The 15,095-nt window shown below is 37.7% G+C and overlaps 1 protein-coding gene across 3 annotated transcripts in view; it reads right to left on the bottom strand.

The window, feature by feature from the left end:
• LOC125778271 (allatostatin-A receptor-like) overlaps positions 1 to 12,434 on the bottom strand; it is a 35,437-nt gene extending 23,003 nt beyond the window's left edge. For all 3 annotated transcript variants that reach the window (XM_049455062.1, XM_049455061.1, XM_049455060.1), the window contains exons 1-3: positions 11,795 to 12,434; positions 6,767 to 7,052; positions 6,519 to 6,669 (exon numbers count right to left, since the gene is read on the bottom strand). In XM_049455062.1, the coding sequence (XP_049311019.1) occupies positions 6,519 to 6,669; positions 6,767 to 7,052; positions 11,795 to 12,179 (822 nt within the window). In that variant the 5' untranslated portion in view covers positions 12,180 to 12,434. The remainder of the gene's footprint in view (positions 1 to 6,518; positions 6,670 to 6,766; positions 7,053 to 11,794) is intronic.
• Positions 12,435 to 15,095: the final 2,661 nt, after the last annotated feature.

The raw sequence follows: 15,095 nt of genomic DNA, 5'->3' as shown, positions 1-15,095 counted from the left end.
CCATAACATCATAACCTCAATTTATTTATTTACAGTTACCATGCCAGTCAACCTGACTATTCGCTTGTTATTTCATACTGCAAAATTTATTGTTTCACAATACCGTTGTTCGCTTGCAATTCAGTAAAAATAACGGGAAAACATACAGGTGTTTTTACATGTTGCCTCCGTCTCCTCTATTTGACGGCTCGCAGCCAATATGGATGCAAGTGCCGCTCCATTTGCATTTCAGTTTTACTCGTCTGATGTTGTAAGCGTCAATACGCTTGCACGTTCGCACTTTATGCACGCCTTTATGGGTTTCCTGGAGTTTCGTTTTCCAATTCATTGAATTTGATATTGTCATTTTGTTTTCGAATTCGAAATGCTGACGATTGCGGGCTAGCTTCATTCAACTTATTTTTGACTTTACTCGGAATTTTATGGCTGAATTTATTTGTTTGTCCTTAAACGGCAGCAAACTTTAATAGCTTACGCGTAGAGCCATAAATGTTTTACAGTTATTTGGATTTAATATGTGCTATTGTTGACTAGGCGGAAGAAAAATAGTAAAATTGGGTTCATATTGTATATATATGTATAGTCAACTCTGATATATATTTTATCATGTTTTCTTTTCCTTTTTAACTTCTATTCTATGACTATTCTTGAAAGTTTTTGTATTTTGGAACACCTCGAGCCTCGAGAGAATTTTCGAAAACATATTTCCACAATGATAAATACAAAATGTTAGTAGAAAGTATACTATTCATAACTCTCAATTTCTTTAATGAAATCAAAATCCATTGAAATAGTTTTTCCAATGAAATCGGACCGCAAATGAGGAATTTAGGGACGCTTTGTTTAAAGCTCCATATATTGGATACTGAGCGAATTAATTACCCCGTTAAGTGTTTCTAAGTTCTGTATTATTGATTTTATACTGAGCTCTTTATGTATGCCTCTCTCTGGCAGAGCGCTTCAATTGCTTTAAAATTTAAGAATTCTATATAGCTCTTTTGTGTCTGATTTTAATTCGCCTTATTTCTTCTTGAGGAAACATTCAATTTAAATAAACTCAAATAAAATAAACCTGCTTTATTCTCGACCAATAGAGTCATGGGTTTACTGTACCAGAATAAAGGTGAGCGGTTGAGTGGATATAACCGTAATTGCGAAGCGTTACATGAGCACCGATGGCTATTCAAACAGGAGGAAGTTTACTGCCAACAATATTGAAAATAGTCATGCGTTAATCCGTTTCAACTATTTGCTGTGCACTTGAAAAGTGCGGTCGAGCCAGCAATTAATACAATAGTTAAAATAAGTAAAAAGTGGAAATAAAATTTTTTTACTATTTTTATCTGTCCTCTAAGTTTAGAAATAAGTTCCCAAATAGTGCTAAATCAGATAAGAAATAAGGTCCAATTAATGATTTCAAATTTGGGCTCAAAAGATAGTGATACAAAAATTAAATGGAAAGTAAGAGTTACATTACATACAAATTAATACTTGGAAATCAGTTAACCACAAAAATGTTGATAGCACCCCGGTAGATAATGGGACACCCCTTCAAATAACAAAATTCCAACAGGGACGCTACAAAAGTAGACCGATAGGGGCAGGAAATGACGCGATATTTTTCCCAATCTTTTGACAGTTCTTTTCGGCAAGGTTTGCCATTTTTCCATGGAAAGACATGCGATCCAACAATGAGCCCAAATTATTAAAATTTGCTACCGAAATTCGGAGTCAGTGGTCTAGACTTTAAGAGCGCTACGACCAATTATGACGACCATAATAATTGAATGAGCGTCTAGTGGAAAAGTTCGAATCCACAAGCACAGTACAAAATGTTCACGTGCCAGTGAGACGAAGAAGTGGTCGTAGTGTCGAGAATATTGCTGCCGCTCGTGCATCAATTGAGGAAGACCCAAATCAATCTCTCACACGTCGTTCTCAAGCGTTGGGCATCTCTGTGATGAACTTCATACGAATATCGAAATTTCAGCAGTATCGGCCGGTTTATGCTTGAAAACCGTCGAAAATTGGGTTCAGCGTCAGGACATCTGCAAGCGTGTTCGTAGTGGCCACGCAAAAGAAATCGAATTCTATACATAATGATTTTATTTAAAAAAAAACTTTTGTAGCGCCCCGTTAATATCGAAAAGCTTCCTATGACTTTCAAAAGTCGCTTTAATACTATATATTTTCCATGATTCTAAGGAAGTTCTAGTTTTCTTAGTGAGACGATGTTGCATGACTCCATTCCAATATTTCAAAATTCGTCCTACCGTATTCTTTTTTAAAAGCTCTCTCACATGCATTAAAATCGCCTGCAACCACCTCTCCTTCCGAACAATCGAGTAATAATTTTGAGTTCCGAAAACTTTTTAAGACATTTTAAATGACTTTCGCCTTCGCCTGGGGTTAATTGAAAGTGAAAGCTCATAATCGACACATTCGCGACACACATACCAATACAAGTAAATATTCATAGATGTTTGCGAGTTTACCAGTATATGAATTATTGGCAGTTATATATAAATGTCAACAATAAATAAGCAAGTTATGCCAACTTATTTCCTTTGTCAACACTTGCTAATAACTTTCAGAGTTCATTGCGTTTTGGCTGTCGTTTGTATATTCAAATATACAATTATGTGGATATGAAAATATATGAACTAAAAATGAAATGACAACTGCTATTGTGCGAGTGTAGAATATAAAGAAATATTTTCATTGAGAAAAGTTTGAGGATAAACTTTGAGAAATCACAAAGGCGCAACAAGAAGTTCGTTAATTGAATTATGAGCTAATACATATCCTGTGGAATGGAGTGTCCAAAAAAAAAATAATAATAATTAATAACAAATACACCCATCTTTTTATCCTGAGGTTTAACTTTTCAAATATAAATTATTTAGTTCTTAAATCATGAACTGTTTTATCAGATAATATTATTACCATTAAGGCAAGATCACACGCATAAAGTAAAGTACTTGCAGAGTGGTCTTGACAGTAACCCAGTTCACTTCATAAAGAAACTAGTTAGCGGAATTCGGTCTTCAAAAAGGCCTTCGAATGCTCACAAATCATGAATTTTTTGTTTGTTATGGCAAAAACTTGTTCTCAATATTCAAACCTATCTCAATATATTTCATCTTAATGTACTTGTGGAATATACTAAGAACTTCACTTCCTTGTCATCATAAAGTTTTAAAATATACGCGACAACTCCCCAAGCAAATAAGTAACATAAACTTGGCAACAATAAAAAGGGAAAGATAATACAAGTTCAAGGTCGTCAAAACAAAACAAAAAAAATAATGCAAAGTTGTTATTACATAAAGACAGTGAGAGCCAGGCCAGAAGAAATATAAAACTCTTTCGACGAGTAATTCCTTTGCAGAAGACAAGTTAAGTTCAATGATAAAGTTTTTTAAATGGCAGAAACAGTAGTCGTAATCTTTGTAGTAATCGGAAAAGGCTCTTAAGGTCCAGTTTAATAGTGACATGGAGCTACATAGTGTCAAAAATTGTGGTATTACAAAAATTTATAGCTTATTAACCGTGTCACCCTTTTGAATACGAGCGATTGCTGAGCGGAAAATGTAATGTTTCGATGAGTTTTTAATAGGGGTTGGGGGGGCAAGTGATGTATGTGTGTATGTACTTAGTAGAGTGTAAAGACAGCACAGCGCCACGTTGCAGTAAGGCGATTAGAACCACAAAAGATGCGACGATTTATTCCTACATACTACCGCATGGAGCTGCGTTGAAAATGGAAATCTCGACATTTTTACTGGTTTGACGGTTATGACAACCGGATGTTCAATATACTTGAATGCTCAAGAAGATTTGTTGAACTGTCCTTCAGGCGTTTGCGCGTGTATTTATAGATTTGTGTGTTGTCTGTGTATCGATGATGCAATGAAGTTCCCCGTAGGAAACAACAAGTTAGTCGGTGAGAAAATTTAAGTTTAGAAGTAGAATTTACTGACTAAAATAAAACTTGTTAAAAGAGAACCGATCTTTTTAAGTTGATTTTTAGAAAGTTTAATTACATGAAAAGCTTTCTTAAGTATGCGGAGTCGCACTTATTTTATTAAAAATATGGAGACTTGAGCAGAACCATTTGGAACTGAGAGAAATTAAAGCACACAGTAGTATATCTGATTTGAATCAGCATAGAACTTGAAAATACTAAAATTTGACGTTTGACATCTCGAATAGGTACAAAGATTTTAGCTGCTTGTAAGGAAAAAATACAGTGGTTCTGTTGATTTCAGTTTGGCGTAATAACACCTATATCTTCCGGTATGTCAGGCACTTTACCATTTTTATTATTGATACCCATCAAACGCTCGTCTTGCGGCAATAGTTAGAATGTCTGTTTTATTATCCTCGCTTCGCTTCATTTCCTTGCACCGGATGCTTGTTTGGCTCGCAAACATGAAGTTACATGAAGTTACAAATAAATTGTCAAAGAAGAATATGAACATTTGAAAGGTATTATAATCGTATTTGCAGCGCGTTTGGTGATAGTCCCGTAGGTATTTGCTTATTATACTTAAAATTAAGCTGGCACTTATTTTTGATTTATTGGTTAATTTGTAATGAATTACGTTTGGTATACATGGTGCTTTCCAAAGTAAACAGGACTTAAAAAAACGGAATAAATGGTTTTTTCGACAAAATCAATTTATTTATTCAAAATAGTCTCCCTCCGCTTCAATACAGCTTTTTGCACAGTCCAAGTGTTGGCCGGTATGGTCGCCAGTATGCCGGTGCAAGCCTTTTGAATGGCCTCACATCTGCATAACGCTTTCCTTTCATGGGCAAATGCATTTTGCTGAAAAGGAAGAAGTCGCACGGTGCCACATCAGGTGAATACCGGTAGTGGTTAATGGTTAAAATGTGATTTTTGGTCAAAGAATCGTCCGTAGAATGTTGAATTCTGAGCAATTTTTGATGAGTTCACGCACAGTTTCAATGGAATTTCCGATGATCACTGATTTTGATTGGCCCACATGTTGATCGTCATTTATGTCCTCACGATCATTCTGCTACGGGGCAATCATCGCCACAAACTTGTTTCATCAATTGAAACGTTTTGGTAAAATGATGAAATGTCATGAAATTCTCACGAGACAATCGATAAAGATACAGATTCTAACGCACCAGTCGACATATACATAGATGGCTCCACTAGAGGGGCTAAATTCAAAAAGTCCTGTTTACTTTGCAACGCACCTAGTAATTATAAGAATAGCTATGTTCGACTAACACAGGCTTATTACTAACTGACCCCATAATAGGCTGTGTATAATTTCTAAAATTCGAAAATTAGCTTTAATATAAGAAAGAGAAAACCAAAACTAGAATAAATTTTGGTCGAATGACATGCATTAGCACTTAACTACATTAGAGTTCTGCATTTTCTCCTATTGACCCTTACCATCCGCAAGTATTTGAAAGTGTTTTGCTCACTTACAGCTGAATGCTTGTGTGTCCTTAAGAAAAAATAAGCCTTTTGCTAAGAGTTGTAAGTGCTTTCGGCAAACGTCACAATTCAATGAAAAGTCAACAATTTTTATATACATATATTGAACCTAGATTATTTACTGATCTGCTGAGAAGAGCGATATCAGCACGACAATTGTGCGAATAATCTGCAAAAAATGCCACGATGCTTATAGTAAGCTCCAATGACACAAATCCATGTATACTCGTACATATAAATGCTTACAAGTGGCTGCCACAGCTGTGCAAGTGCCTTTAAGTAGTAGTAAGTAGCAAGTACTCTTGGCAATTCAGTCAATATACTTATCTGCAATGATTTGATTTCTACATGGAGCAATATTTCGTCCTATTTGTTTGTTGTAGTTTAGAGTGTATAGAAATGTGCGTGATGAATGTTTCTGCTTCAGTAGTTCCACCAATTTCTTACATATTGTGCGTTGGTTAAAAGTTACGGCGTCGCGCGCGATGAATCCGAGTGATCTTGTAAATTATTCTATTCTATCTGATATCTCTGCAGTGTTATTTTCCCCATCGAAACATTTTCAAAAGGTCTACGCTATTTATCGAGGACACTTGTTTCCTTTTTATTAACAACTCGTCACACTTTCGCCTTCATTAGTCGCATTATGCTCAGTTGATCGATAGTTTACTCGCCTATGTATTCTCATTCTGAGAACTTGATGACAACCAATAAGAGATTATATCTTCAGACACTCCTAACCTACCTATTGAAAGAATTATCTACAACAGAAAATCCCGATGTAGGTTGTATATAAGTGTAGATATCGGGTTCGTAGGTGAAATATTTTAACTTTGAGACCGACATATTAAGAAAATTCTTTGAGAAAAACGACGGTTTTTTTGTTAAAAGTTACTTGCTTGTGTCATACACCAATGAAATAAAACTTACATCTATTTCTAAATCTAACTTGTCTAAAGAAAATCGGCACTAACGCAAGAACAATGTGTCGATGTTCAGCGGAAAAGAAAAGGAGAAAAAGTATGTCACTTGCCTGAAAAGCAACGAGATTCCAGATTCCCTCATGCGATGAAAAGACACACGCTGTGTAATTGCGTCCTTTGAAATAGTATAGTTGAACGGAGTGCGATAACGCCACGGGTATGGCCGATGTCACAATGGCCACCCAAGCACAAATGATGGCACTGCAAAAAGATAAATGTGTTAATGACATTTTCTCTCTCCTAGTACCCAATTCAATTAGCGGTATGTAGGTTGTTTTAAGTCTTGTATTGTACTCACAGCATCGCATTGCGTTCGGTGCGTAGGGACATACTCGTGACCGGATGTACGACAGCCAAAAAACGATCGAGAGACATCAGCACCAGTGTGTAGACACTGCCATGACAGGTGACGACAATCATGTATTGCACAAATTTGCACCACAAGTTGCCGAATGGCCATTCGGGCAACACATAATCGGTTGCGGTGAAGGGCACACAAAAAATCACGAAGAGTATATCGGAAATGGCTAGATTGATAATAAGCAGGTTGGTGGTGGAGCGCATCTGCTGGTTGGCGACGACCACTGTAAAAATAAGATAAAATGAATTTGGCATTTATTCCATAATTGCTCTGTTTATTGGTTGTTTAGGTTAGAAATACAGTATTTTTAATTATACTTAATATACTAGGATATATACTCTACCTCTACTTCAAAAAAAGTTTCACCTTCAGTAAGCGTTACACTATGTTGGTTGCCTTTTATATTTCGTAATTTGGCAAACCTAATGTTGCAATCTGGCAACTCACAACTTTATCGTAAAGTTTAATATTTTTAATGGTATACATGCTCAGATCATTATGACATACGACCGCCATTTGTGTTGCTTACAGTAACTTAAAATATTCTTCTCAGCCAAAAAATGGAATTAAATCTCGAAAATGTTCGAGCGATTATTTTTTCCAACTTTCGACGACGATTAACGGTGCTCAATCTGATATTGACACATCATCCTGTGACCTATCGTGAAATTGAGACAACTATAGGCATTAGTAAGACCAGCAAAATTATGAGCAAAGTCTTACTAAAATATTTTTTGCTCAAAGTATTATCTCCACTATGTCAGCGTATACAAATATTCGTAGATATTAAAATTTTTAAGTCGAAGTGTCATTTACCATATGACCACTCTACTTGATGAAATGCAGCCACTTTTCCTCTAACCAAATGCTAATTTTTTCCTAGAGAGCCCATAAAGCATGCTGCGCTGAGTGACACATCTTCAGCGTCATTGTAAACAAAGTCAGAAGAGTTTTTAAGAGTGCTTAGAGAGAACAAAACGCTTACTTTACTTTTGCGTTGACAGTTTTTTGTTTGGGCTTATTTGTGTCCTCGAACGCATCCACACAAACATACTAATTTCAACCAAGTTTTGACACGAATTTAAACTTTTTGCTTTGTTACTCGTATAAGCTGTTACGCAAATATAGGATGATACAAACATACAACGATATATGAACATATGTATGTATCCAGAGGACATGAGTGAAAAACAAGCTAAGCCATGTCAAAGTTGTGGTTTTCAAATCCCAAAGATCTTTTGTTGCATGTAAACAAATTAATCCATGTGTCGTTATATACTGCATATATTAATTTTATATATGGTATATAGTACCTCCATAGATATGTGACGAATTTATGTAAATTAAAACAACCTGTTACAACTCTTCGGTTATCCCGAACTATAAAACTCAATTCACTTTGAACTTTTTTCGGAAACTTAGTGGAACGAGATAGTATGAAAACAAATTTCTAAGTCATTTAAGTTAAAGCAACTACTCGCACATGGCTAAGTCCTTCAATATTTATATTAACACACATGTGTACTATGTATCACTAACTATTTCATGGTGTGTGTTTAATTATAACATCGGCAGATATGACAGGAACTCATCCATTTGTGTTGTATGTAAGTGTGAAATCAATGTAAAAACAAGTGACGCTCTAAAATGTTGTAACATTTTAACAAAATAAAATACGTATTCCGGTAGAAAATGCAAGAGCATACAGTCGGCGATCCAATTCGAGGTTCTCTAATTGTTTAATGAAAAAAAAAACAGAAACTTCAAATTTAATAGAAAATGTTTATTATCATTCGAAAGAATATTCTACGTCTGAGATGGTCCATCTGTTGAATTCAATTTTCGATGACTCGTTCGAGTCGAAATGACTGGTAACTGGCATAAGACACGCGTGCTGTTTTGCGCCAAGGCGTGAATCTAACGATATCACACGGTCTTGGTGGCCAATCGATCGTCCCAAAACTTGAAATTATCTGCTTACCGAAGTGTTCTCTCAATAAATTCACTGATTGATGCGATGTGTAGGTATTGGCGCCGTCTTGTCGAGAACACGAGCTACAATTTCAGACATCAAATAGTCAGTTATCATCCCCGTTGACGTTTACGTTCTCACGGATATCCTTTTTGAAGAAATACAGTGAGTCCACTGGCCCACAAACTACACAAAACCGTTATTTTTTTTGGATGAAATCGCGGCTCTTCAGGATGCTCTTCGTCCCAAATGTGGCACTTTTGCTTGTTTACATAGCCACTGAGCTAAAAATGCGTCTTATCGGCGAACCAGAGTTTTCTCGGAAACGTCGGATCTTCTTTGAACTTTTCAAAAGCCCATAGAGTGAAGCGATATCGCTTGGGAAGCTCGAGCGGCTTCAGCTCTTGCACAATCTGTATTTTGTACGCTTTCAAATTAAGATCTCGACTTAAACTGCCACAAGTCGTTCCATACGTCAGTCCGAGTTGCAGCTAAGAGGCCCTAAGTCGGCCCTCCACGGTCTTCGTGTACACTCTAAGATGAGGGAAAGGCTATGGAAAAAAGTATCTCTACTTGAATCACCCGTTATAAAATCTCACTGAACTCGCTCGGTTTTCCCGGGTCCCAGTGGCTCTTATCGGCTTTGACTACGCTCGAATTTAGTAAATTTGCATCCTACTATAAAAAAGGAATTTCTTTTTTCTTCTTATCAGCTTTCATTTATTGCCTTTCAGCGGCTTCTATTACCATTACCGATATTCATTGCCTCCCTCGGCTTTCTGTGCTTCTCACTGGGGCTATGTATTTTTCACCGGCCCTCACTTGCTCTCGCTCACCCTACTCTGCTGTCATAGGATTGCGTTGCACTGAGCTATGTCCTCAGCTCTTATCGGCATTTTCGTTTTCTCCGAGCTCTCACTGGCTGTCCGCGTCCCTTAGTGGCTTTCCTCGGATCTCTATGGCTCGAGCGAGATCTCTTGTGTATTCACTAACTTCCCTTAGGTTTCCCCGGCTTTTTAAACTTATTCCATGCAATGAACTTTTCTAAATTGTTTTTTAAATGACCTTCGTTGAAAAATATGCATTCCAAGGCTTCTTTTAGGAAGGGAAAAATTCAATAAACTAGTAAAAGTTTGATGGAATATAGGCTATATGGTATGTTAGTAGCCCACACTGTAAATCTGTGTGCAGGTATGTACCTAAGGGGACATATGTTTGTGGCTACATTCACATCCGTTTGGAAGTACACTCTCCCGTCCAGGGATTGTTGTGTGAATTGCAAGTGCTGTTTTGTGGCCAGAAATCCATTTTTGGCTCATTTAATATATACATATGTACACCTGCGAATTTCGTGTTGAATAAAATTTTGTCATTATTTCCAGTAACGAGATGTGACTCTAAAATGAGTGAATATGTATTCTTTTTGTAATAAATATAGTTTTTGTGGTAAATAAAGAGTTCCTCTCTAAGGAAGTCATCTGAACCAAATTTTCGATTTGAAAAAAAAAAATGTTCGAAAATGTTCCGACTTTTCAAGCTGCAATTGTACACATAAAACTTATAGACTTGTGTGAAAGCAAGAATGCAATTACAACAAAGGATTGCCTTGAATGGCCGAAAACAACCACTGTGATAAGTACCAGGCTAATCGATATACCATGGTGGACTACATGCAATTGCAAGGCACAATGGCTATCGGTTGAATTGGTTTGCAAAAAAAGGAAATTACAAAGAGACTATTACTACTGTATGGCCTTGACTTCCCACTTGCTACCAAAATAACGTAGGTGCTCAACAAAGCGCGGTTGGTTTGTAGCCTGATACCTGACTAGCCCGTTCACGTACTCAATCTTACACACATGCGTTCATAAGTACACAACATGTGGGGTATATACTGACAGTTGTTCCATCCGTAGTATACATCCTCTTTTACCTGAGTACTTGTAGGTTCTACACGTGAAGAGCCCTCAACGTCGGCACGCTTGTACACGCCTGAACACTTTTACACCTGCGTTTTACGTAAGCACTCATTTATTACACATATTTTACTGCAATTTTCATTACATTCACTTTTGTTGCTGAGCAACACTGATTGCGAACGGAAGAAATTAAAGGACCGAGGGATAATTTGGCTGCATTTTATAACACTTTTTTTTAATTATTTCTTTAAAATGCCAAACAATTATTTGTTGGAATGTAATGGTAAAAGTTAGAATAAATATTGGGTCCTAACGTTTCGTTTTCTTTTGTAAGTATATATCATATCTGGAACAAGGCTTAGGTTAGGGTAACCTGGTATGCCAATGAGTCACGCACAGACCAGTTTTGACCCTTTGCGAAACCAGATGGAGTTCAGAAATTAGGTCCATGAGGAGCAGTCATATTTTAGGATGCCTGCGATTGATAAAAATTTCAACAGACTCACTATCAATACCTCTTCCAGTGGGGAACCTAGATGCTCACAGCGTAGTCTTGCCAATGTGGGACAAGAACACAAGAGGTGCTCCATTGTTTTCCTGGTGGTTTCTCCTGGACATTTTCTGCAGTCTTCTCGAGCTGTCAGTTCGAGTGTCGAGTTATAAGAGCAGCCAGTATATAAATTAAAATTGTATTTTCATTTAAAATTTCTATAATCGCCGCGTAAAAACCGCAGATCTTTTATGATTAAAATACCAAAGCAACTCTTAGAATTATGGAAAATCATGAACCCATTCAAAAATTTACAATTTTATGTAATACAGTCAGAGTGGGATAATATTTTTATTGATTTTGGATTTGGGCTGGCAACCACAAATCCATTAAGCTGTTATTTCACACACCCACGGCCTACATTCATTTCTTAACTATAAAAACATATGGGTACATAAAGATGAGTGTTTGCAAGGTCAGTTATCCAAATGAGCACAAACAAATAGATTCAGTCAGTCAACACACGTACGCAAATATTGTATGCGGCATACACTTGATTTTCATTATTTCATTATTGTACTCACCTAAAATGACGAGCGCATTTCCCAAAAGGCCCGCGAGGCCGATGATGCCAAAAAATACGGGCACAATGGTTGACACAACGTGCTCCAATGGGTCCATTTCGAATTCGAACAGACCATCCCGTGGCAAAGAGTAATTTCCATCATAACCCACCGCTGCGCCATCTTGTCCAGGGAATCCGGTGAAACTTGCGCTAGTGCCTCCCGTGCCCACACCATTGTCCATGGTCGCGTTAATACAGTCATAGGTGTTGTTGCTGCTCCAATTGGGCGGGCAGACTCCCGGCAGCACTGCCATGGTGGGGCGTACAACGAACGATGTCGTCAGCGCGACCATAACGGGCGCCGTCGGACTCAATGTGGGCGCGACGCTCTGATTGTGCAGCATATTTCGTTTACTCGTGTATTCCTCGTATTTGATGGTGCTTTGTTTGCATTTGGCTACAAAGTAATGCGAAAATACGCCTAAAGGTATTTAGTGATAGTGGGAGCTGTAGAGCGTTAGAGCGCCGAAACTCAATGCTTAGTTGGTTGTGTGTTTTGCGTCGGGTCTGCGCCGTGACCAGAATTGATAATTACGACAAATTTCGGTTGTAAGTGTGAGGAGCAGATTTCGCTTGGGTTTCTTTGATCCAATTTTATATTGCTGTGAAGAAAAGTCGTGGGAGAAAACAGTAAATAAAATTAATCTTCTGTTAAGAGGCATAAAATCGCGATATCAATATACATAGGTATTATAAATATTTATTTTAACGAATATAGGCAATAAACATATTTTGACTTTCACTGTCACGTTGAATATTGAGATAAACGATAAAAATAAATTTCGCTGGAGATTAATGGGTCACGTTCATTTCTAATCAGTATTATGAAATGTAGGGAGGCGATGGTGATTAAATTTATTATTATTCCAAATGATTAATTAATGTACTTTTATTTATTTTGTGTTGTTTTACATATTCATAGGCTGAAGAGTATTGAGAGAAGTTGTATTACAACGCTCTTTCTATATTTCGATGTCGGTTTGATAGTGTAGATCTTCGAAGCCTTTAAAACAGCCATTTCTTTTCATTTTAAGCTCTTCATTTGTGCGAAGTATTTTGCCAGGGATCACTTTTTGATCTTTAGAAAGACTACACGAGGTTTTGACAATTAAGTAAGGAGACTTATTTTATTGCCTCGCTTGTGGTAAAAACCTGTGGCCTTGGAAATTCACTTCCTCTCTTTTTCCGGCATCCCTTCCCTTCCCATTGATGTATGTGCCATCGCTTTAGCTTGTTTAGTTGGCCTGCTGCGTCAAGTTGAGTAGACGTGTGTTTGTAGTGCTAGTCACGAAAATGGAATAACGAAATCAAGAGCAATGCGTCGCGATAAAAATTTTTCGCCAGATTGGGCGAAACAGCTTCGGAACGTACGCTAAGATTGTAAGAGTGTATGGTGATAGTGCTCTTAGACCTGGAATCCAAACGCCAAAGCTCACAATAGTTGTCTACGCCCGTCCCCCGCCCGAAAAAGCTCGCATGAGCAACTCGAAGGTGAAAACGATGATTATTGCCTTTTTTGATAGCCGTGGAATCGTCCACAAAGAATTCGTTTCCACCGGGGAAACTGTGAGTCAAGTCTACTATTGCCAAGTACTCGAAAGATTGCGAAAATGAGTCAATAGGGTGCGCCCAGACATTGCTCGTAACTGGATCCTTCATCAACGACAACGCGCCGTGCCACACAGCCCTCAGCGTGTCTCAGTATTTGGCCTCTAAAGGTAATGCCGTGTTGCAAACAGCGCCTTATTTGCCCGACATGTCACCCTGTGGCTTTCTTGTGTGTGTTTCCTAAAACAAAATCGGTGGTCAAAGGAACCCATTTTGAGTCCACTACGGACATCCAGGCGGCCGTGATGAGGGTACTCGCGGACATCACAGTCGAAGCGTCCAGAAATGTTACGAAGCATGGAAAACGCGCTGGAATCGCTGTATAGCTGCCCAAGGGGACTAGTTTGAAGGGGATGGCAGAGTTGTAGAATAATTTTCAAATATACGGTTTTTATGGATCTCATTACTTAATTGTCATACCTCGTATGGTCAGCTGGGACCATGGAAAGAACTTCGTAGTAAGCGTATAAAAGCATAGAGTCATTGAGAAGAATCTATCGAAGGTACTCGTCTCTAGAGCCATTCCTGAGTAGTACATCGTCAGGAGCACTATGCTATGCTATACAGACGGCTCGGGAACGGCAGATAGAATTGGGGCTCGGATGATAGGTCTACCCACCAAACTGCCAATACCCATGGGCAGGCTTGCAAGCATTTCTAAGGCTATGGTCTTCGCTGTTTTCAGATGTACACATATTCTACAGAAAAATTTCACGAGGAAGGTATTATCATTAGCAGAGGCGAAAATTTCGTCAATTTGTTTCTTCAAATCCAATTTAAGGTCACTGGAGATTAAGGTATGAGAGGTTACTTTATCAAAGATTTGTTTCATTTCTGTCACCCAGGGGCAGACACGCGGATTAATGCAGTTAATCCGGATTAACGCTGCCGTCTGTCAAGCATACAAGCGTGTTCTATTCAACAGTAACTCATAATCTTTCTATCTAAAGACATTCCTTCTATTTTGAAAAAACTGCTGAAAAATTATTCACATCAGATTTGCTTTTTCATTAGTATTTGTTAAGTAACTGCCCTTATACTGGCATTCAAATTATTATTAATGAGTTTGGTATTATAGCTTGACAAATTTTGGTGCCTGGGTGGCAGTAAAGCGCGAATAGAGAAAGGAAAGGATGTGAGAATGCGTTCCCTGAAATAATTAAACTGTTGCCAGTGTGTTTCTACACATCCTTTTTGTGCGAAATTCCTGCGCAAATTGAACAAGCTGCGGATTTTATTATGATTTTTAGTGGCTGCCGTTGACGTACATTTGAGTGAAATGATTGACATTTTACGAGTCTTTCACATAAGCGCCTGTTAATTTAATTGTTTGCTGCCTCATTGTCTTTATCGGTTTAGCTCAGCTGTCATTTCGATGTAATAATTTCAACAATTCCAATTAGTCAGCTGCTTTTCATTGTTCGCGTTTGCTCCTTTGGCAGCTGAGCGTTTTGCTTGCTCATTTGCTCTCAACATACTCGTACACAATACGTAGCATGCAACGCACACTTGTGGTCTCTTTGTATGAAGATTATTAGCATGTAGACTTATTTGTTGTTTGAATATGCGTATTAGTACCCAGTATATTGCGTTAGAATTACTTTAATTACTTTTTAATAAAAACTCTAATATTTAATTACATTTTGAACCAA

Source organism: Bactrocera dorsalis, chromosome 4, assembly GCF_023373825.1.
Source record: "Bactrocera dorsalis isolate Fly_Bdor chromosome 4, ASM2337382v1, whole genome shotgun sequence".
Classification (NCBI taxonomy): Eukaryota; Metazoa; Arthropoda; class Insecta; order Diptera; family Tephritidae; genus Bactrocera; species Bactrocera dorsalis.
Note: the sequence above shows the minus strand (reverse complement) of the source record. Positions and strands in the feature narration are given on the sequence as shown.